The sequence below is a fragment of the Rhea pennata genome, chromosome 20 (genome assembly GCF_028389875.1).
Source record: "Rhea pennata isolate bPtePen1 chromosome 20, bPtePen1.pri, whole genome shotgun sequence".
NCBI lineage: Eukaryota > Metazoa > Chordata > Aves > Rheiformes > Rheidae > Rhea > Rhea pennata.
The window spans coordinates 4,914,335-4,935,363 of NC_084682.1; the positions used below are offsets into that span (position 1 = coordinate 4,914,335).

Here is a 21,029-nt window from a genome sequence, read left to right on the forward strand (position 1 = left end):
GAAAACAATAGTATGGCTGATATTAGGTAAATGATGAAGAAGGAAATGAAAAGCTTGCTGAAGCAGCACAAACACAGAGAAACTACCTTACTTTCAAAAGAAGTAGGAGAAAAGATGTGTGCTCTAAGATTATAAAATGTTAAAGAGGGAGATGATAGGATCAAAGCTTTTAAAAACCCACATCCTACTCCTTCCTCCCCACTGAGCTACAAAACAGTCACATGAAACAAGTCTGTTGATCCTAAAAGATTTTATTTTAAAACATATATACATATATCTACAGTCTGACCTGAAAAAAAAAAATCAGGGAGTCAGGGTACCTTTTTGGTTTTAACTTCCCTGTATCTGCCATTTCTAGCTACAAAGATTTTGTCAGTATTTTAGCTGTTTGCCATCATAGTGGCAGTGCTTTTCATCATGAAAAGCCTTGTTACCTTAGAAGATTCATGTAGGCCAAGGGAAGTACAGAAGTTAAACCAAATTTCATTAGCTGACTTTAGGCATAGCTCACAAAGCAATTTACTTCTCCAGTGCCCTTTCAGACATAAAATCTAAAAATCTTCTAACCAAAATACTATTACATTCACAATCTGAATGAGAGGTAGGAAAGCACTAGCATTAATTTGCAGATGGGTAGACTATAGAATGGAAATGTAAAGTAGTGCTGCCAGAACCAGAAACAGAACCCAGCAAGCCCCAACTCACTTCCTTTTATAGCCAATGGAAACTCTTTGCTATACATAGGAGGCAAGGTGACCTATTAATGCAACTAGAAAACAGCCATACCTTCTTCACCTCTTGTGTGCCTGAAAGGTTTTCATTTTTTTCCATAAAAATATCTATTGATCCATTATCTCTTCCTCTCGTATCCCTGGATGATCACTGTTCCAGTAAGGGAAAAGGGAGCAGGTGGACAGGCATAAGAGTGAAAAAAATACATTAAACAAATTAGTTTGACTTCCATCTTCAGCCACTTTGTGTCCAGTTAGATAATTACAGAAAAGGCTCTGGAACTGGAGTGATTTATAAAACAAAGTTGAGAGCAATGAAAACACCTTTTTTATAGCAATACCAAAAATGACAGCCTAAGTCTATTGAAAAGCTAGGAGTTCTACAACCAAGACAGGGACACAAAAACAGCATTTCAGGCAGAAGTGCTTTTTTCATGGTTTAAATTCTTTAGAACTTTTTGGAGAATATTGAAATGTTGGAGAAAGGCTGAGTGACACTGCTGCACATACTGGTCAAGCAAAACTGAAATATTTAATAATATTTATTTTTTTAGGCGCTGCCCTTCGCTGAAACAGACACAACACATCAGCACACTGGCATTGTAGTCTCATGTAACACTATCATCACATAGGAACTTTCTCTCTCCTCCCCCCCCGCCCCGACTCCCCCCAAACACACACCTGAAATGTTAAAAATAGCCTAATGTCTTACACTGGACTTCAAGCTCCAAGACTCTAGTCCAATCCAAGTGTGATTTTAGGCACACCATTCAGATGAGAGCCTTGTGAAGGAAGATCAAATGCACTGGCTACACATCTGCAATAGTGAAGGTCCACAGGATTATGAAAGAAAATAAACAGCTTGAAGTTTCATATAAAGAGCTCATTAACCAAAGATGTGTTGAATTGGCCTGGATTGCCCAGACCTCAACCCTCCATCTAATTTCACTCGCATGAAAAGCCCATTCAAGCTGATGAGGTTATTCAAATAATCAAGTGCATTTATTTGTTTATATGTGAAACACAGATCTGCATGTATGGAAAAATGAGAAAAACATTTAAATACCTAGAGAGAGAAAAAAAATAGAACAAATAAATATACAAATATTTGTTTCTAAATATAAATATTTATGCAAATATGTTCATAAACATTTTATTGTATTTGTAAACAAATATAAATGCCACATTTTCTCCAAAACCCAGGAATAAAGAAAGTCAAAACAACATTCCAGCTATACATGTAAGCTCTCAGTGCTCAAATTCCAGATCCAAGATATCCTTTTTTCTTTGTGCCTTTGGAAAATAGGCTTTGCAGTGTGACTTCAAAATCAGTCAAGCTAGGCTATTTTGGATCAAGGAGACGATTGAAATCGAAAGTTCAGGATTCCTTAGGGAGATGATCCTGCCAGCAACCTTCTCTTCCACATAAAGATACTGTTTTACTAGATTGCAACAGAATGCTTTTCTACTGTTTCTGATCTTAAAAAAGAAAAGAAGCCCCCCTCTACTCTCAAAACAAGAGTGAAGAGGAACAGCACTGAGCAGGTCTGATGATTCAACCAGTAGAGGGCAGTGGAATTTTAGAGGAAAGTTGTCGACAATTAATGTCATATAAGGAAACACTTGAAGTGGTAAAATCATCAATTTATATTGTTATTTGAACTTATTTATCCAGTTCAGAAGATATAAACACGATACAACGCAAAGGATAAATGAAGAAAAAAGAACAGATTACTTCAGAATTTCTAAAATCTGAGTTTCATGGTGTGCTGTCAGGACAAAATAATAATTATTTTAAAGTAATTAAAATAACTAACAAAAATTTTAAAATTATTGCAAAATTTTATATCATTTTAAATTATTGAAATACGCTGCTTTGAAGTATCCTATTGAAACCATCACAACTATTTCTCAGGAGTAAAAGGACTATAGATAACTTTTTAATTTAAAAAGAGAGAAAACATTTTAAAAAAAGAAGTCAACAAAGCTGATTTTTATAGACATATCCATCTTCACTTGTGCTAAGTTGAGCAGCAAACTGTTTCTAGCCCACAAGAACAAGAAGGTTAAACAGGCTATGCAAATGAAACACAAGCAAACCACATACAGAAGACTTTTAATCTTGACAGCTCCCTGGTTACCAAAGTAGTATGAATGAAACAACTCTCACCTCATTACCAAGCAGAAAAAGCATAAAAGAGCTATACTTTTATGTGATTCAACACTAGTTAAGTTTGTCATTTGTGACCAAAAGTCTAGAGGAAATGCTCTGACCTTCTCACCTTTTCACTTAGCATATGGAAAAGGTGGAAGACAGGAGGTTCCTGTCCAAGCTCAGGCTAGGACCTCATAGCCTGAAATTGCCCTATGGCGTGAAGCTTTTTTGGGTCTCACCTCAGAAGACACAGGGCGTCCACTGGGGCACACCACAATTTCCCACACATCTGTGTGGGACACTTTAGGCAACGAACCGTTGCTCTCCAGAAGGACTTGGGCAGGACTTTGTCCCTGTGGGGGGATGGCGGTGACACCGAACGAACGGTGGCAGGACATTACCTGCTGGGTTGCGTCGCCCTCACTGGAGCACGCTCCGGACTTGCCCTGACAGCTCGAAAGATCGTACCGGGGCAGGCTGCCCCGTTCCCGGACGGGCTGCGGCAACCGCCCGACCGGCGCAGGGGCCTGGGACTTGTTGCCCCCACAGACACCGGCGCGGTCAGTCAGGTGGGAAGCCGGAGGGGGGGGGGGGAAGAGGCGCACACTGCAGTGCCTCCCACCCCCTCCCCGCATCTCAGCCGGAGCAGAGGGACTCAGACCCGCACCACACCGCCTCAGCCCTTCCGCAGCCCCGGCCCCACCCCGGGCGAAGCTCCCCGGCCTGCCCCGGCCCCGGCGCCGCTCACCTGCCGCCGCCTCCGCCGCCTCCTCTCGAGGATGCTCTGGCAGCTGGTGCTCTCGCCTCACCTGTAACGGTCCTAACGGCCGCCAGGGGGCTGCCGCAGAGCACGCCGGGTAGCGTAGTTCTCCCCTCAGCCCCGAGGGACTGCCAATCCCGTGAGCCTCCGCGCGGCCCACACCGCCCTCCGGCGGCGCGGAGCCTGTCGGGAGCTGTAGTTCCTGCGGGGCAAAGAGCGCGAGGGAGCGCTGGCGGCGGCGGCCCTTAGCGAAACTACAACGACCGTGGGGCGCTTCGCGGGGGGGAGGAGGGGGGGCGCGAAGGTTGGGGCGCGTTAGCGGCGGGTCCCCCGCTGCCGCGCTGAATCCACAGGCGGGCGAAGCCGGTCATGGCGCCGCCGCCGGCCTCGGAGGGCCCCGAGGCGCCGCCACTGCAGTACAGCCTGCTGCTGGAGCACCTGGTGGGCGAGCGGCGGCGGCCCCGCGCCTGGGACCCCGCCGCCCTGGGCGGCATCCCCAGCCCGCCCAAGAGCGAGGAGCAGAAGATGGTGGAGCGGGCCATGGAGAGCTGCGCCTTCAAGGCGGCGCTGGCCTGCGTGGGAGGTGCGGGCAGGGCCGGGGCCGGCGAGGCAGCTGCCGCGCGGGGCGCCCCGCGGCCTGCTCCCCCGCGCTCCTTGAGGGAGAGCCGGGCCTGAGCTGCCCCGACCCCCGGGAGAGGCGGGGGGGGGAGGAACCTGCTCTGGCGTCGCTCGTTTTACACCTTCTGTCCTCCGCAGGGTTTGTTCTGGGGGGCGCGTTCGGCGTGTTCACAGCGGGCATCGACACCAACGTCGGGTTCGACCCCAAGGACCCCTACCGCACCCCGACTGCAAAGGAGGTCCTCAAGGACATGGGGCAGCGAGGCATATCCTATGCGAAGAACTTTGCCATTGTGGGCGCCATGTTCTCTTGCACCGAGTGTCTGGTAGAGTCTGTGAGTAACGATTTCCTCAGCGTTATAAAGCGTTGTCTTGTATGTAGATCTAAATAAATATGTGTTTCCCATTAAAGGGAGGGGGGTGCAGACAGGCATAGGCTAAAGTCTGTTCTGCTTCTTGGCCCACAAAGCTTTTCAGCTTTGAGCAGCGACTTCAGAACTGCTGTTCTCTGTAGTGGAATAAGCACGAGTTCATTGTGCTCCAGGTCCACATGATAATGAAGTGCTTGTCAGTTCAGGGCCTGAATGTATGGGCAAGTAAACAATACTGTTGAAACCCCAACTACAATTACTTGTTATTACTTTAAAACATCAGTCTGTGACTTGCAACCTGGTAATTTGAACCTATAAAAATTCCAGATGCAGAAGGGATCCTTTGATGGAAATTCTTTAGTAACAGGCCTTTTTTCATCCAGCCCCTAAAGCAAAAAATGACTTTGTGCAGCTCATTGGTAAATCTCTCAGCCATTTACTTAAATAGGAAAACTAGCCTGTTTTAAATTTTAGTGCTGCCTTTTAATTGAAAGGCACAATTATTTCTTAGCTCATCTAGAAGAAAAGTGCATTCACTTGCACAATGGAGCAGTACATAGAGATCTTTCTGCACCAGTGAAAAATTAGTATGTTCTAGCTATGGAAATTTGTCTTCATCAGCAGAGTGCAACAGCCTGTGCTTGTGCTCAGAAATGAGCTGGCTATGTGGACAGGCTCAGTGTTGCACTTGTTGGATTGTTGTGCCTTTAAAAGTCTCTGAGCTGGCACCACTTCACAATGCTGTGTTCTGGGGGCTGTGTCAGATCACCTGAGAATCTTTGCCATAACACTGCATTGCACCATATGGCTATGACTTACCTCTCCTAGTGACCTGTTTCTTCCCCTCCTTCCGCCCCCAGAATTCTTAGATTTGAAAGTGCAGGGGGCCATCTGCTGAGAACAGAGGGGAAAACATCTTCAGCTCAGAAGAAACTAGAAGGACATTTTAATATCTGTTGGCATTAGCATGGATACTGAGTGTTCGTTCCATATTTGCTTTTTGACTCTGATTTTTAATTCCACAGTATCGTGGAAAGTCGGACTGGAAGAATAGCGTTATTAGTGGCTGCATCACAGGAGGAGCAATCGGCTTCAGAGGTTGGTAGTGCCTGCTGTGAGGGGCTTCTGTGATGAGTCCATAATTTGATTAAGTAGCAAGCAGTGTTTTTAAGGCAATGCACAAATCTCTTTGCATGGGATTATGATGATGTGTGAGTGAGTACTCCAAACTGGCAGAACTGCTATCTCCATCACTTTCCTGTCAGCTTGAAAGATTTGTGTGGGTAGGGAAGGCTGGTTGTACAGGACAGTGAGATATGAGAAAATTTAACACAAGTGACTTGAAAGTTAATCAGAAAATGCTCTTTGCTATCTGCAGTCTTCTATGGTGTTACAGTGAGTGAGCCAAAAATACATAGTGAACAACTCACTGATGTTTTAGCTTTTGTGCTAACAGAGCTCTGCTTTATATATAGTATTTCATTGTCAGGAACTCTGTTAGCTTCAACAGTGTGCAAAATGCTACCCTCCCTGCCCTGAGATCAAATCAAACAGGCAATTCTACCTGACTGTACAAAAGCAGGAAACACTGGGATTTTATAGTCCATCAGTCCCTAGTAGGGACCTTGCTGGCAAGCCTTAAGGGAAAAGACAGCTGGAGAGAATCTGCAAGTAGGAAGAGGGCTGCTCTGCTCATCAGAAAAATTAAACTTCTTTCATCTCTCCTTTAAAAAACAAACAAATAAAAAAGCTGTCCAAAGAACATAAAAGAAAGAGCTATTTGAAAATCCTATTTGAGCTTGTTACGCTATCCTGGACTTATTCCTCCTAGAGCTTTTAAAGCAGCAGTTGCTCTTCCTGTCCATCTATTGTCCAGCAACAAAGATGTTTGCAGCGCTCTGATCAGAGTGCATTGAAGTTAGCCAGAAGCACTGGAGTTTTCTCTTCTAGCCTTTGGGTGGAGACTGGGAAACACAGAGGCTAATCAATGTGTCGAGCTAGTCGAGCCCTGGGAATGCAAGTCGAGTATGTGCCAGGTTACCCCCATCCACTTGGGCAGGAGCAATGACAGCTTTCCCTGGTAGAGGACTATGAGGTTTCTGCAGCTGTAAGCTCTTCAAGACAGCAGTGGAGGCTAGTTACTGGGAGGAAAAAATCTTTCCTATTTTTTTTCTCATTCGTTCTAATCCCTCTTGCATTGCAGCTGGTTTGAAGGCAGGGGTTATCGGATGTGGTGGATTTGCTGCGTTCTCTGCAGCAATTGATTACTATCTACGGTAACAGCAAGATCCCACAGGGCAAGTTTCCTCTACATCACAGCAGAGGAACCATCAGGCGTACCTTTCCACTGCCTTTTGAGTCCTGATCAGTGCAAGCTGGAGGGCACTGGCAGCTCTTCCTGAATGACTAACAATAATCTGGCTCTGAGCCCTGGCGTGCTGCTTCAGGCGGAGTTGCAGGAATATGCGAGGATGGAGCGAGCCAGACACAGTGAGCAGTATCACCAGTATGGATCAGCTGACTGTCGGTTTCCAGGAATCAAGCCTGGAGCTTTCTAGATCCTTTGGGTCTGATTTTAATTAAATCTGTTGCTAGCATCGAAAGAGGCAGGAGGACAGTCTTTGTAAAGAAATGCACTGGTTTAGGTTACTGTGTATTTGAACATGCTGCAAGTATTTAACAGTTACCACTTTGCTGCTTGCTACTCTGTTGGGGAGAAGTAAGATCCTGTGGAGAAATACTTTGTTCCAGGCTTTTCTTAAAATATCAACTGAAGACAAACCGCCATCTGCACAACTTGTCTTATTTCAAGTACAGAGATGAGAGCCAGATTTCTTTACTATGTTTTAAATGGAAAAGCAAAAAGGAATTCTTAGCCTTAGAACTGTGTGGTTACTGGCAGATGAACAAAACAGTTTAAGGGGGGAACGGAAAAGAGGTAGTTGCAGAAGTATAATTCTCTATAGCCACTTGGCTAGCCTGACTTAACCTCGCTGTGGGAGTACAAATAATCTTGCTACTGCTTTAACTGCTACAGGCTCACACCATTAGTTCCAGCAGCTTGATGGCTAGACTAGAAAGCAGAGTTTTAAGAGTAAATCACTGTTGGACCGATAGAGGCATTCACTTAGCACACAGACTGTTTCCCATGATGTTTTTGCACCACCCCTGAGTGCCCCAGTGTTACTCTGGGGAAATCAGTCATTTCTGCTGTATTTCTGCAAATCATTGATATTGAAGTCAAAACACCTGTTTGTGAGCTCAGGGAACTGCTCCCTTTTTGATCTGCACTCGTGTTAGGTATCTTGCTGTTATAACCAAACGCTAGAAACACTGTTGCCAGACCTCAGGGGATGACTTTTAAACTCAGAATTGTTTAGAATAGTTTTAACCTTCCTTAAGCCACTCTACAAAGGCGAATACCTACCATTGTGTTCTAGAGGCATTGGGATTTCAGATTCAGTGTACTCCTCTATTGAGGGTTCCCTCACCACTTCCCATTCTGCACATCCATGTTTTGACATCCCAGAACAGCAACAGCACTTGCCTTACCTTGGAAGAGCAATACAAGCAGAGTAGTTTGGCTGTTAAGGTGGTCAGTTTGGAGACATATTGTTTCCCATGCCCAATTAGGCAGCACCATGTGATCTATCAGCTGAGGTTTCTCAATTGCCAGCTCTCCTTTGCTGCACCTGTCCAGTATCCTCAGGCCAGAAGCTGTGCAGGTCAGCTGAATTTGAAGCTTGAGTAATTCTGGACTGATTAAACAAGCTAGCTCCAGACAGTCCAGGTTTTAGCTCCAGACAGTCCAGGTTTTTGCTCCAGAATGTACTGAAGTGCAAGGCTGTAGCCCAAAGCATAAGATCTCAGTACCTGAAGGGAGGGTGTCAAGGGGACAGGGACAAACTCTTTTCAGTTGTCCCGTGTGACAGGACAAGAGGCAATGGGCAGAAATTGAAGCACAGGAAGTTCTGCCTGAACATGAGGGGGAATTTCTTCCCTGTGAGAGTGACGGAGCGCTGGACCAGGTTGCCCAGAGAGGTTGTGGAGTCTCCTTGTCTGGAGATACTCAAGGCCTGCCTGGATGCAACCCTGGCTAACATGCTCTAGGTGACCCTGCTGAGCAGGGAGGTTGGACTAGATGATCTCCAGAGGTTCCTTCCAACCTTACTGATTCTATGATCTCTCTTAAAAGATTACCTGGCACAATGCCTGTGTTTGTACCACTGTCTCAAAACACATAGCAGAATTTCCATGTCGAGGGAGAAGCTACGATGCTACGGTGTTCAGTTAGTGCAGAGCGCAACACCACAGGGCTCTTTTGTGCAAATGTTGGGGCTTTGCATTTTTATTAACTTTTTTTCCTCACGTGGTTTACAGCCATTTAAAGTTTATAATCTACAGAAATTGAAACAGAACACAAACAAAAATATATCCTTAACAACTTTTAAAAGTCAAATATTAATTAACAGTTCTATTCTACCTGTAGCTGCAAGAGTCCATCCCCCCTTCTTTCCTTTCTGTAGGGACAAACAAAAGCCAGTCACTGGGACGGCCGCAGCCTGTTGTGCCAAGGCTGTGTGGACCAGGCCTCCAGCCACTGACGTGCAGGGGGGAAACTGGCTGTAGAGAGTCTCCATCTGGAACGACACTATCGTGGACAGAGACTTGGATACGTGTAACAAATCAGACACACACAGGGATCCCTTGTGCAGTCAGATCTAAAACTGAGCCTCCTTACTGGGTCCAGGGCCAAGAAAGACACTCGGTTATTTTCTACAATGCTGTTTCCCTTCTGTTTAGCTGGTAGTCACGAGGAGTGGGGTCTGGAGTGTGAGCCCTTTAGAAGGGGACCAAAAGGCCTCCCCTCCTTTAGTTGCGTTGCTGGTGCAGGGCTGGCAGGTGCCACCTTTGCTGGGGAGGTGGGCTTGGGACACACCTGGTGCATCGGTGGAACACGATGGGCTCTACCTGGAACAGTCTGTTAGTCAGATGAGTAAAGGCAACACCACTGCAAGCAGGGATACGCTTGGCCACTTCTGGTCCATCTCCCTTTGGCACAGGAGAGTGCAGGGCCAAGACAACTGAGGAGGGGGCTTTCCCCACAAGAACACAGACTCGTCTCACAGAGCGAAAGGATTTGTGTCCCAACAGGTACCAGCACCTACCTGTAAGCATGGGAGGGTGGGGAGATACTGGGAGCCAAGCGCACAGGCAGCCAGAGCAGATCCCGGTGGCCAGTGCGTGCAAGCTGCTGTACTGCCTTGGGACATGGCTTGACAGCTCCAGCCATCAGCCTTTGGGTCAAGACCTGGCGCTGTAAATTAAAAATGGAACTGACCCAGCTGGGCATACCTGACCCAGCAGCGATCGCTTTGTGAGAAAGAGCAAAAGAACCACTTCTGCCTTCAGTGCTGAGGGCCAAGGCAAACAGAGCCTCCAAAGGCTTTCCCTCCTCTGGGCCTCCTGAACTGGTGCTCGGGCTGGGTCGCTGGCCAGCTGGAGCACAAATAGCATTTGCCTCTGGCAGCCTAGCTAGCACTGAGGCAGAGCCGGTTGTTTCCATTTGCCTGGTGCTCAGGGCAACAGGGAACAGCCAAGGAGGGTAAAGAAACTCCCTTTCCGGTGGCCACGGCAGGCCACTCCACTGGGTTGCAACAAGAAGCTGCAGCAGGTTTGGTGGCCAGGAGTCTGTAACCCTTTTGGCAGTGCTCAGCTGGAGAGCGGCCTGTGCAGACAGCTAAGGCAGAGATGCGGACGTACAGAAATGGCGGGGACGCATCCTCTTGCTTGGCAAGAGCAAGGCCTAAACCCCATTCCTTTCCTCACTAGGGCCTGTTGAAGAAATTTTTAACCTTCGTGGCCTGATGGTCATAGGCTAGAACACAGGTCTGGGGTCAGCCTAGGGCCAGAAGGAGCAGATCCAGCCCTGCTGGCCTTCCCTTGAGCCTGCTATGGTTCGGGACCAACACAGCACCTCTCATTCCAGCCTTGGAATAGCAGGTTAACCCAAAACGCTGCTCAGGAGACAAGAAACAGCGAGGGGAAGTAACCACCATGCTACACACGCACAGGCAAAGCACACGCAAGGGCTATAGAGGAACTTGCCTGAAAGCACCCGGAAGAGACGTGGTGAGGAAGATGCAGTACCCTACTCCTGTGCCCTCACAGTCGTAGGTTTGCTCAGGGCAGAGCAGGGTCCAGGCACAGGGTCCAACATTTGCGCAGGCAGCAAGCCAAAAGGGAGCTGGCCGTCACTGTCACCAGGGAGCTCCCAGCCTCTGAAGCGAGCCGGTGCTGCACATGCAGGCATGGGGCAGGCGAGCTGGGCAGAGAAACAGGCACTCGTGGGACGCTGCAGTCTTCGAGCTGGGCAAGACGTGAGGACGCTTGGTTGTAGTTAGAGGGCAGAAAGGAATCCAGGAGAAAACGAGCCAAGGGGGAAGCCTGTGTCCACAGCCCTTGTCAGTCACTACCTCTTCGGTTGAACAAATATACATAAAAAACAATTCCTGAACACAAGAAGGGACATAAGACAACTACTTTACAGACGGGCACGGCGCCTGGGGCAAGACCAGGCCACTGGTACGAGATTGTACAGGAGCTGCAGGCGGCACCATCCTGGTCCAGGCTGTTCTCCCTGGGAGGCAGCGATCCAGTCCATGTCCCCCAGCAGGGAGGCTGGGAGTGTTCGCAGCTGGTGCCTCCCCCCTGCAGGCTACACGTCCGTGGAGAAGTAAAGTGTGTTGCGCTTCAGCTCAGTGAAGGAGATGGGAGGATGCTGCAGGTAGTAGAGGAGGACCTGGACCTGTGGGAGGCGAACGGAGCGTGTTTGGAAAGAGCTGGAAAGAGGCAGAGCTGCCAGGTCCCAGTTTGTCTCTGCACTGACATTTCCAGCAGAGAAGGATAAATCTACCCAGACAGGCAGGTAAAACCCTCCTCTCCGGCCTCCCTCCGCTTCCCGTGAGTGTCCGGAGGGCCTGGGCTAGCGCAACCCCAGCGAGACCTGTGAGCCCGCAGCAGTGCTGCGGCCGCAAGCTCGTGCTCTGCTCTGAGTTGCAGAGTCCCCGCGTTTCCAGGCCTCTGCATGGGGACAGACCTCCACAGCGAGGGCTGTCCGGAGGCAGGGCCAGCCTCTGCAGCCGCGGCCGCGCACGTTGCTGGCAGCCACAGCGCCGGCATGGGGCTGGCGATGGGCCGGTGAGCAAGTGGGGAGGACAAGGCCACATCGCAGCGCTGCCCCAAGCTTTGTGTCAGCCGCAGGGGACACTTCCCTCCTCGCCTTGGGACCACGGACACGTGTCAGCGAGCGGCCAGGGCAGGGCAGCGCCGGCGGGGGCCGCGTCCCAGCACGGCCAGCACACCCTGCACAGCCTTACCTGGGCCATCACGTCATGCGACCAGATGTCAGAGGCCAGGGTGAGGTGTCCTTTGCTCTCCCCCTCTGAAGGTCTCAGCAATGTTGGCCCAAAGACTGTGGCCAAGTTGTGGAGTGACATTTTATTGATGGGCTCCTTTTCAGCTACCCTGCAGGATGGGGAGAGAGGGCAAGTGTCAGACCCTAATATTTTTCTCCCAGAGCAATGCAGCCATGGGGCAACCGGGGCGGGGGGACAAGTGCTCCTCTCCCTTCCGGCTTCCAGCCCCTGCGGGGCAGCTGCTGCTTGCAGCTGCCCTTCACGCCCCCCCTTCCCCCCCCCCCCCCCGCAAAACCAGGGGCAGGGCAGGCAGCTCTGCCCCCCACCCGGCCTCCGCTGGAGCCGGCCGGGCCTGGCCGCGAGCCCCGGCTGTGATGTGGCAGTGACCAAGCCCTCGCTTGCTGATGTGCTGCCGAGCCTCCGCCCTCCCCGAGCCCCCGAAGGGTACGGGGAGCTCTGCATCAGCCCGGGCCTCTCGGCACCGACTCCCCCAAGACGCTCCCAGCCCCTCCAGCCCCGCTGGACCGCAGCCAGCCCTCACCAAGGGAACCGGGGCCACAACATTGCCATGTTAGGAGACAGCTGTGCTCCCCCGGCACAGGCTGCACCGCTGAGCCCCGGCCAGGGGAGCAGATGTGGGAACTGGCTGTGCCCGGTTCTCAGGATGGAAACTGAACGGATTTTCCTCCTCCACCCCCGGCAGCAATCACTTTTTCTGTTTGATTTTAGCCAAACCAGAGAAAAACGTTTCATGATGCAAGTAACATGAGCCACGAGCGCCGTTCCCAAACTCGAGGCAAGCTCTCTGGCCAGGTCCTGCCTGCGGGACCACAGCCCTGTGACAGCCCTGTGCCCTCTGCAGGGTTTGGGGTTCCAGAACTGCCCTTGCCCAGGCTCGGATGGACTCTCCCAGCTGCAGATGGACCCAGGCTCAGCCAAGGTGAAGCAGGTATGGGAGCACAATTAGGGATACAGCCACTGGGACCACTTGGCAAGCCACATATTGCTGCATTTGTCCCAGCACCAGCAGCTCCGTGCAGCACGGGGGCATCACCACAGAGCTGGAGAGTTCCCAGGGCTCAGCCACATGCTGCAGGCAAGTTACAGGAATTACTGCAGCTTGTTTTGCAGGGGCGTGAGTGGTGGGAAGGGACATGACATTCAGTTTTCCTGCTAAGAGTGACATTGCGCAGCCCCGAACGGACACCTCCTCCCGCACCGAGGCCAGCCGGTCCCTATGGAGAGCTCATCTGACCAGCTGCACAGCTGGGCTGAGGCGGCCAAGAGCTGCGTCTTGCCCAAGGATGTGCGCTGCCTGCGGAACAGGCCTGCACGAGCGCCCCTGCTCAGCCGCACTGCGGGCTCCCCGCTGGCACCGTCAGCAGTGGGGCTGCTCTGTGGGGCCTCGCTACGCAGAACTGCCCCAGGATCCCTCCAGGATCCCACAGGGCCCATGGAGAGGAGCCGCAGGAAGCCCAAGGAGAACATCAACATCAGCCAAAGGGGCTCACAGTATCTGAGCCCAAACAAACTGCAGCCCACGAGGCCTGGCCACCGCTCCCCACGAACGCACCAGAGCCCAGGGCGATGGGGCTGGGCACACATCTAGTCTGTACCCAGCCAGCACCAAAGCGCCCCAGAGCAGACTCTGCAGGGCCACACCGCAGCCCCCCAGCATATCCTAGGCCTGGCAGTTCCCCGCCCTCACCCTGGCTGCCCCACAGCACTGTCCCAGGCCTTGCACCTCTCGGAGGGGCTGGCAAAGGGCCACGCTGCAGCCTACCCAAAGCAGCTGCTGCCGCCGGCGGTGCCGCCCGCCCGGAGCCCCATGCTGCACCTGCACGGTACCATCTGCTCCGTCAGGGAGCAGCCCGCAGCCACCGCGCAGCCCGCGGGACACAGACAGGGGCTCGAACTCTGCTCTTTTCCCCAGGCCCACGGAGAGGCAGGGAGAGGGGCCTGTCCTGCACGCATCCCGCCTGTGCTGGGCAGGCCCTGGGAGCCACCGCTTGCTCTGCTCAGCGGGCCGAGCTGTTACCTTTTCAAGTGCTCCAGCAGGAAGAGGAAAGTGATGAGATTGGGGTCAGGTAGTGAGCGGAGAAGGTGCATCATGCAGTTCTCCTTGGCAGCAGGATCCGAGAGGGCTGGCGACAAGGAGAGAAAGCTCAGAATGGGTTGCCAAAACCCTACGTCTTGGGTCACTAGAGCACTGAACAGGCGCACGCAAGCAGCTGGATGTCGCGGGGCAGGGTGGAATACCAGCAAGTCTCGCACTAGACCCACTGCCAGGAGAGGTCCGAGGGTGCTCCAAGGGGTGCCTAGCCTCCAGCAACGGCACTGGCAAGGGTGCCTGTCCCAGGCAGGCAGCTGGCACCTCCGAAGCAGCGGGACTGGACTCCTCTCTGCAGCCAGCCCTGAACTGCAGGGCTGTGCCTGGACCCCGGAGCTGCATCATGATCCCGGGGCCAAGGGCAGCCGGGACGCTGCTCAGCAGCCCGCCAAGCCTAGGCCATGCAGGGAAGGACTCTGGGGAGTCTCCAGCCTCAGGGCAGGTGATGCCAAACAGAGCTGTGCTTGGGGACCCAACCCCTGCTCATCCCCAAACACTTACCAATCCCCTCCATGAACGCGGGGTAGAGCCTGTCAGTGAGGAGAGGCTCGGGCAGCTCACGAAAGTACAGCTTCAGCGTGCCAGCTATGGCATTGATGTCCATGTCACTCAGCATCACAAGGATGTCCTTGTTATCTGTCCAGAGAGCACCCACGCGTGACACCTTTGCCTCTGCTCTCAGACACCTGCATCACCCCAGCTGACTGAGCTGGAGGAGCAGGGACAGGGCTGCAGACCCGGCTGCGCTGCCACCTGCTCGGGGCTGGCACTCAGAGACACACCAAGAGCCCCCTGGGCTTGCTGAGCCCCAGGAACAGGGACGCGCGGGCTAACGTAAGCATTAACCCAGCTCCTGCCCGCAGCAGCGAGCGGCACTTAGCCTCGCTGTGCACGGGAACCGCTGAGCGGCTCCGACCTGCCCCGGCAATGGCACGCGGAACAATTTGCAAATCCATTTGCAACGTTTCCCTGACTCAGTGTCTCCCGCGGAGCCAGCCAGGCACAGAGGCAGATCAGAGAGGGCAACACACAAATGCTACTGAAAACAGGTCAGGGCAGAGCAAGGCTGCCGGGATCCCTCGCGGGGGCTGGCAGGGCTGGCATGGCCGCCCTTGCGCTGGCGGCGATTCCAGCGGCCTCAGCCCGGACGCCCGGACGCAGCCTCTCAGCGCTTGCTCTTCCAGCTGCAACTTCCTCCTCGTACCTAAGGCCCTTGCCGGGCACGCCTGCACGCTTGGCACAAGTGCCGCGCCAGCCCCCCAGCTTGCGGGGCCAGATGTCACAGGAAGCAGCTGGAGGGGAGCCAGCAGGGCTCCCGACACGGGGCTCGGCGCAGGCTCGGCCTGGGGTGCCCAGCCAACGCGGTCCCTCGCCCTCAGAAACCACAGGCTTTCTGAAACGCTGCTTTAACCCCAAGCTCTGTCGAGCTCAACTGGTGAGCGACAGCCCTGGAGGCTCAGCAAAGCCTGCGAAGGCTCCCAGAGCGGCCGGATGAGCAGGGAAGAGACCCGCCAGGCCACTCACTTGCATCGAAGACTGCCTTCAAAGCCTGGATGTCTGTGGCGACCCCGGAGATCCTGTAGATGCCAACCTCCTCGATGCCCCTCTTCTCCACCTCCTCGACGCACTGGCGCACGATGTAAGGCACCTTGGAGCGCTCGCGCCTGGCTCAGAAAGCAGAGGCGTGAGCACAGGTGAACCCGCCGCGGCCAGCCCAGCCCTGCAGCCCCCGAGCCAGGCAAGACCCCCACGCGTGGTGGCAGGGACGGCGCGGGCGAGGGAACGGGTGGAGACGGGCCCAGCTGAGGCAGGGGACGCACGGTGAGCGTGGAGCGAGTCCCCAGGCCCCATGGCTCACAGCGACAGGAACAGGCCAGCCACCCCCCGGCCCAGACGTACTTCGTCACGACGCTGATTTTGACTCCGAAGACACCAGTCTGCTTTTTGGACGGGGTCCTCTTCAGGCTCATGTCCCTGCTTGTGAACTTCATGGAGAACTCCACCTTGATCTGCAGGAGACACAGGTGGGCCCCAGCCCACACCTCCGTGATGCATGAGCCCACAGTACGGCCCCCATGCGCCCTATGAGCCCCGCAGGCCCCAGCTGGTCACCCCCAAAAGGAAGGGGCCAGCCGCTCCCCTCCCGCTGCCATCACCAGGGGCTTTGGGGCTCCCCTCGGCCCCACTTACCCCGTTCATCTCAATCACGTCCATGTGCCAGTTCTTGGTCTGCACGGCCTGCGGGTCCAGCTGCAGGGAGAGAGGGCACGTGAGGATCCCCCCGCGCCGGCAGCCCCGCGCCGCCCCCGCTGCCTGCCCCAGCCCCACGTGCCCTGGGGCCTCTTCACCAGCCACTGAAGCCCTTGGCCTGCAGATGGTCTCGCGCACCGGGCACCCTGTCCCCCAGGGACACGGGGGGATGGAGCTCTCCTCTCCACCTGCCCCAGGGGGCAGCGCAAAGCCCCCCGCCGAGCCCCCGCGACACCACCGCCCAGTGCAGACCCGCGCAACGAGAAACTTCCAAGAATCACAACTATTTCTGGAGGCAGATTAATGAAACAGAACTAGGGCAGCATTTTCCATGCAGAAAAACAACATCTTCCGATAGCCAAGGCTATTTATAACCCCTGGGAATGACGGGCTCTGCTATTTCTGGCTTTCGGGCTAGCAGGGGACTCTGGTACGCTTCCCTCGGGCCCGGCCCGCCGCGGCCGCGGCTCTGGCGTTCCCAAGGCCCGGACACGTGCCGCAGCGAGCGCGGCGCGGCTGCAGCCGGAGGCCCGGCGCCCCCAGCCCAGCAGCCGGCCGGAGGGCGCACGGAGCTGCCCCAGCCCCCCGGCGACGTGGGGCCCTGCCCGGAGGTGACAGCAGCGGCTGCAGCCCCCAGAGGGGCCGGCAGCGGGGCTCAGCCCCCGGAGGGGCGATGAGCTCCAGCTGCGAGCGCTGCCGTGGCCCCAGGGGGAGGCAGGGAGCGGAGCCAGGGCGAGGGAGACCGCTTGTGCCGGGACGGCCGCGCGGCACCAGCTTTCCTTCCCGCGGGGACAGGGACGGGGGCACCGCAGCCACCGCACTGGCCTTCGCTCCAGCTGCCTTCTGGGGCTTTTGGTCCCCAGCTGGCGGCATCGATCCGTCCCCATCGATCCATGTAATGCACGGCACGGGCGGCGGGTGGGCGGCAGGGCAGAGCCCGGCACTAATGTGCCCTCCGGGAAGGGGAAGGGACAGGCTGGGCTGGGCTGCACTGCGCTGCGCTGGGGGGGCTCTGGGGGCTGCGCGCGGGGCTGCCAGGCGAGGCCTGCGCCAACCGCGGCGCGGCGGCGGGTCACTGCTCAAGGACGCGGGAGTTTCCCCCAGCAGCTGCTGGCTCAGGAGATGCTTGGCACGCGCAAAACACCACGGAGCGCCGCCGGCCCGGCCGCGGAGCTGCCCTCGCCCTGCCCCGGCGCCGGCCACCCCGCGGGGCTGCTCCGCCACGCGCAGGGGACCCTGCGGTCCCTCGCGCCCCACTCACGCACCGAGGCCCCGTGCTCCCGAGGGGAGGCTCCCAAGCCACCCTGGCCCCCCAGCACAGACCCGGTACTGAGCACCCCCTTGCTCAGCATCTCCCACGGAGGCAGGATAGGGCCCGCAGCAGCAAAGGGGAGAAGCAGCAAACGAGGATCCCAGCGATGGGGCCGCTGCCAGAGGACGGGGAGACGCCAGCAAACGGGCCCCGCGGCGGCCCCAAGCAGCGCCCGGGCCGGCCGGCCCACGGCAGCCAGCCCCGAGGCCGGACCCGCCGCGCGCCCGCGAGCCCCGGGCCTGGCCGGGCGGCGGCGAGCGCGAGCGGCCCCGGTGCCACGTGAACCGGCTGCGGCTTCCAGCGCGCGGCCCAGGAACGTCTCCTCGCGGACCCCTCGCCGGCGCCCCAGCGCACCGGAGAGCCCAGGCGAGCCCTGCGGCGGTCGGGAACAGCGGCTGGGCAGAGGAGGAGGGGGAGGGGGAGGGAGAGGAAGGCTACAGCTGCCCTGGGCTCCTGGGGGGCCCTGCAGCATGTCTGGGCACAGGGATCACGAGGCTGCAGCCAGCCCGCAGCCAACTCTGGTCCTGCCGCTCCGAGTCCCCCGTGTCCCTCCCTCCCTCCCGGGCAGGGTCCCCCCCCCCCCGGCGTGCCGGCTGCTGCGGGGAACGCCAGGGCCCGCACGGCACGGCCGCAGCCTCCGCCCAGCACGACGACGACCGAGACCCTCCACGTGGGAGCACCCTGCTCCCAGTCCCAAGGTCCTGCCCCCGTCCGTGGCACCCTCCGCTTTTCCCTGTGCAGCCCGTTTACGGCACCGACAGCCTTGGGGGCGAGGAAGGGAGCGTGCCCAGCCCCGCGAGCCCCGGGAAGCTGCCCATCGTCACCCCAGCCAAGGGCAGCCCCGGGCCTCCCCACTCCGCAAGGTTAATCGGAAACAACGCACGCTTCTTCCCTGTCCCGTGGGACCCCGAGCTCCGCCAGCCCCGGCGCCTCGCACCTGGAAAGGGCTTAGCAGGACTCCGCGCAAAGCTTTAATAAAAGCCAGCTCGGCTGCCGCCAGCGCCGCAGACCGGCCTCCCGAGCACACGGTGTCCCTGCGGCTGCTCGCCCCGCCGTGGCCCCCGGCACCCGTGCCAGCGGCACGCGAGACGGCACAGTGACGTGCTGCTGTCACAGACCTGGCACCGTGTCGGTGCCCGGTGCATCCCCGCTGGAGCCGGGACAGCTGCCCAACCTCGTCCAGGCACAGACACGTATCAGCCCCTGCCCAGCAGCTCTGCACCGGATGCAGAACAAGGCGTTCAGAGGTGCTCCCAGGCCCCTGGGCTTCGCCAGCTTCGAACACCCACCTGTGCCAGGGCACACGTCTCGGCCGGGTGGCTGACCCTCTCCAGAGCTGCTCGCGCCTTCGTCTAAGCGGACTCTCAGCAATGGGACACCCGCGTCAGGCTGGCACCGAGACTGCTGCAACACAGCTCTCACCCACAGCAAGGTGAAACAGCCCCAGCCGCAGCCAGCGGCCCACAGACATTTGCAGTCATCCCATTTTGCCAAATTGTCCGCAGCTGTTTGCTTGCAGGACGAGGCCCCTTGGCCCTGCGGGGCCCAGGGCAGTGCATGAGCATCCCGGCAGCCCCGCAGAGCCTCCTGCGTCCCGGGCAGGCTCCGGCGGCAGCCTCCTCCCCGCCGCCCGGGCCTGCTGCTCGTCCCGTGCACAGCAGGACGCTGGACTCGAAGGAGACGAGGCTGCATACTTGGATTTTGTCCTCAAAGCACCTCCGGGCCGTGCGCTGCCGATACAGCCGCCGCGTGGGCGGCGGGAGCCACACTGTGCCGGGATAGGTACAGCCGCCGGCGGCTGCGCCGGGCCGGGGCCGAGCCGGGCTGCTGCGCCGCTGGCTCCCCGGGGCTCCCGGGAGAGGGGCTGGCAACGGCCTCGGCCGGCTCCAAACCCTCGTGGCGGCTCTGCAGAGTCCCGAGCAGTGGGACGCCGCGGCAGGGCAGGGGCTGCCAGGCCGGCACGTCCCTCCCTCCTGCCCATGAGGTCACCCAGCGCATCAGCCCTGGGGAGACGCCGGCATGAGCAAACCGGTGACTCAGCCGGCGAGACCGTCTCCGCTGGGGCAGACCCGCGCCCGGCCGGCCCCGCGTCACCCTGGCTGCCGCATCCCCGGGAGCTGCTGCAGTCACAGCGCCCCGTCCCGTCCCGTCCCATCAGCACGGCACCCACGGGCGCCCCAGCCAGGCCCTGCCCTGGCTGCACCCACACGTGCCCCTGCCCGCACCAGCTCCGGCGGGCCAGGGGGTGCCCCCCCCGCCACCGCGGCACCTTCGCTAGGGAACCAGGCGGTTGCTAAGCTGCTCCGCGCCGCGGGGGCAGAGCAGCCCCCGCAGCAGCCAACGACGCTGCCGGCAAAGCGCGGCCCCAAAGTAGCGGCGATTTGCGGCCCCGGCCGACAGCAAGCTGAGAAGCGGCACGCGCCCGCGGCACGCCGGAGCCCTGCCACGACCCACGCGCGGACCGAGCGGGGCCGCGGACGGCACCCGCAGGCGGGTGAAGCGCGTGGAGGGCTCAGCCATGTGCGGGGGCCGAGCGCCGGCGCCTCCCGCGCGGCCTCAGGGCCCCTCGGCTGGGCAGCAAATGGCTCGGCAGGGGAGCTGCTGGCGCGGGGCTGGGAGCACTCGCTGGAGAGCCACTGGGCTCCGCGGGTTGCGTTACAGCCGCTCGCACCCCGCAAAACAACCAGGGGCTGGTTCCCAGCCGGGAGAGGCCGCGGCTCCTTTGCGGGGTGGCTCGGGACCGCGCATTCCCCGCTCACCCATCCCACCCCCCCCCCCCCCCCGCCAGCAGCCGCGGGCAGGAATCATGGAGCCGAGGGAAACAAAAGCACCCCGGGGTTGGACCCGGCGGCACGGCAGCCAACGGGCGGCCCCGCGGCGCAGCCCTCGCCGCCCCTTAATCCCGGCTGCACAAAATCGAGGTTAATGCCGCTGCGTCACAGCCAGCCCTGCCGGCACCCAGGCGAGCGCTGCTGCCGAGCAAACCTCGGCCCCAGGGGGGCCCTCGGCTCCTGCCCGCGGCCCCGCTCCTCCCCGCGGCGGGAACCCCGGCAGCCCGGGTCCCCCGTGAGAGACGCCGGGAGCCTCGGGGCAGCCTGCGACGGCGCCTTCGCCTCGCTGCGCCCAGCCCCGCACCGTCTCCCCCCGCGGCCGCACAGCGCCCGCTAACGCAGCTGCCGCCCGGCTCCAGCCTGGCCCGGAGGAGCCCGCCGCGGACCAAGGGCGTCTGCAAAACAAGCAGCACCTATCGCCCATCTGGAGATGCGGCACGCGGGCACTGGGTGCTGCGGCTCCCCAGGGCCCG

The 21,029-nt window shown here is 57.2% G+C and overlaps 2 protein-coding genes across 6 annotated transcripts in view; one reads left to right on the top strand and one right to left on the bottom strand.

Moving 5' to 3' along the window:
* Nucleotides 1-3,951: 3,951 nt before the first annotated feature.
* On the top strand, nucleotides 3,952-7,416 carry TIMM22 (translocase of inner mitochondrial membrane 22). The gene is made up of 4 exons (XM_062592801.1): nucleotides 3,952-4,229; nucleotides 4,403-4,599; nucleotides 5,661-5,733; nucleotides 6,839-7,416. The coding sequence occupies exons 1-4, from the start codon at nucleotides 4,016-4,018 to the stop codon at nucleotides 6,913-6,915; spliced, it is 561 nt and encodes a 186-aa protein (XP_062448785.1). The 5' UTR covers nucleotides 3,952-4,015; the 3' UTR covers nucleotides 6,916-7,416.
* Nucleotides 7,417-8,954: 1,538 nt separating this feature from the next.
* ABR (ABR activator of RhoGEF and GTPase) overlaps nucleotides 8,955-21,029 on the bottom strand; it is a 46,571-nt gene continuing 34,496 nt past the window's right edge. For 4 of the 5 annotated variants that reach the window (XM_062592795.1, XM_062592800.1, XM_062592796.1 and 1 more), the window contains 7 exons: nucleotides 16,354-16,413; nucleotides 16,063-16,172; nucleotides 15,688-15,827; nucleotides 14,665-14,799; nucleotides 14,092-14,197; nucleotides 12,015-12,162; nucleotides 8,955-11,443 (listed from right to left, as the gene is read on the bottom strand). In XM_062592795.1, coding sequence (XP_062448779.1) covers nucleotides 11,354-11,443; nucleotides 12,015-12,162; nucleotides 14,092-14,197; nucleotides 14,665-14,799; nucleotides 15,688-15,827; nucleotides 16,063-16,172; nucleotides 16,354-16,413 — 789 coding nt within the window. In that variant the 3' untranslated portion in view covers nucleotides 8,955-11,353. Of the gene's footprint in view, nucleotides 11,444-12,014; nucleotides 12,163-14,091; nucleotides 14,198-14,664; nucleotides 14,800-15,687; nucleotides 15,828-16,062; nucleotides 16,173-16,353; nucleotides 16,414-21,029 lie in introns of those variants that run through there. The other variant, XM_062592798.1, reaches the window with a different exon arrangement.

Bases quoted from the DNA above. Each gene is read 5' to 3' on its own strand.
- TIMM22 (XM_062592801.1), top strand. From the start codon at position 4,016: ATGGCGCCGCCGCCGGCCTCGGAGGGCCCCGAGGCGCCGCCACTGCAG. The intron at 4,600-5,660 runs GTGAGTAACGAT...TTAATTCCACAG, and splicing joins CCGAGTGTCTGGTAGAGTCT to TATCGTGGAAAGTCGGACTG. The intron at 5,734-6,838 runs GTTGGTAGTGCC...CTTGCATTGCAG, and splicing joins AGGAGCAATCGGCTTCAGAG to CTGGTTTGAAGGCAGGGGTT.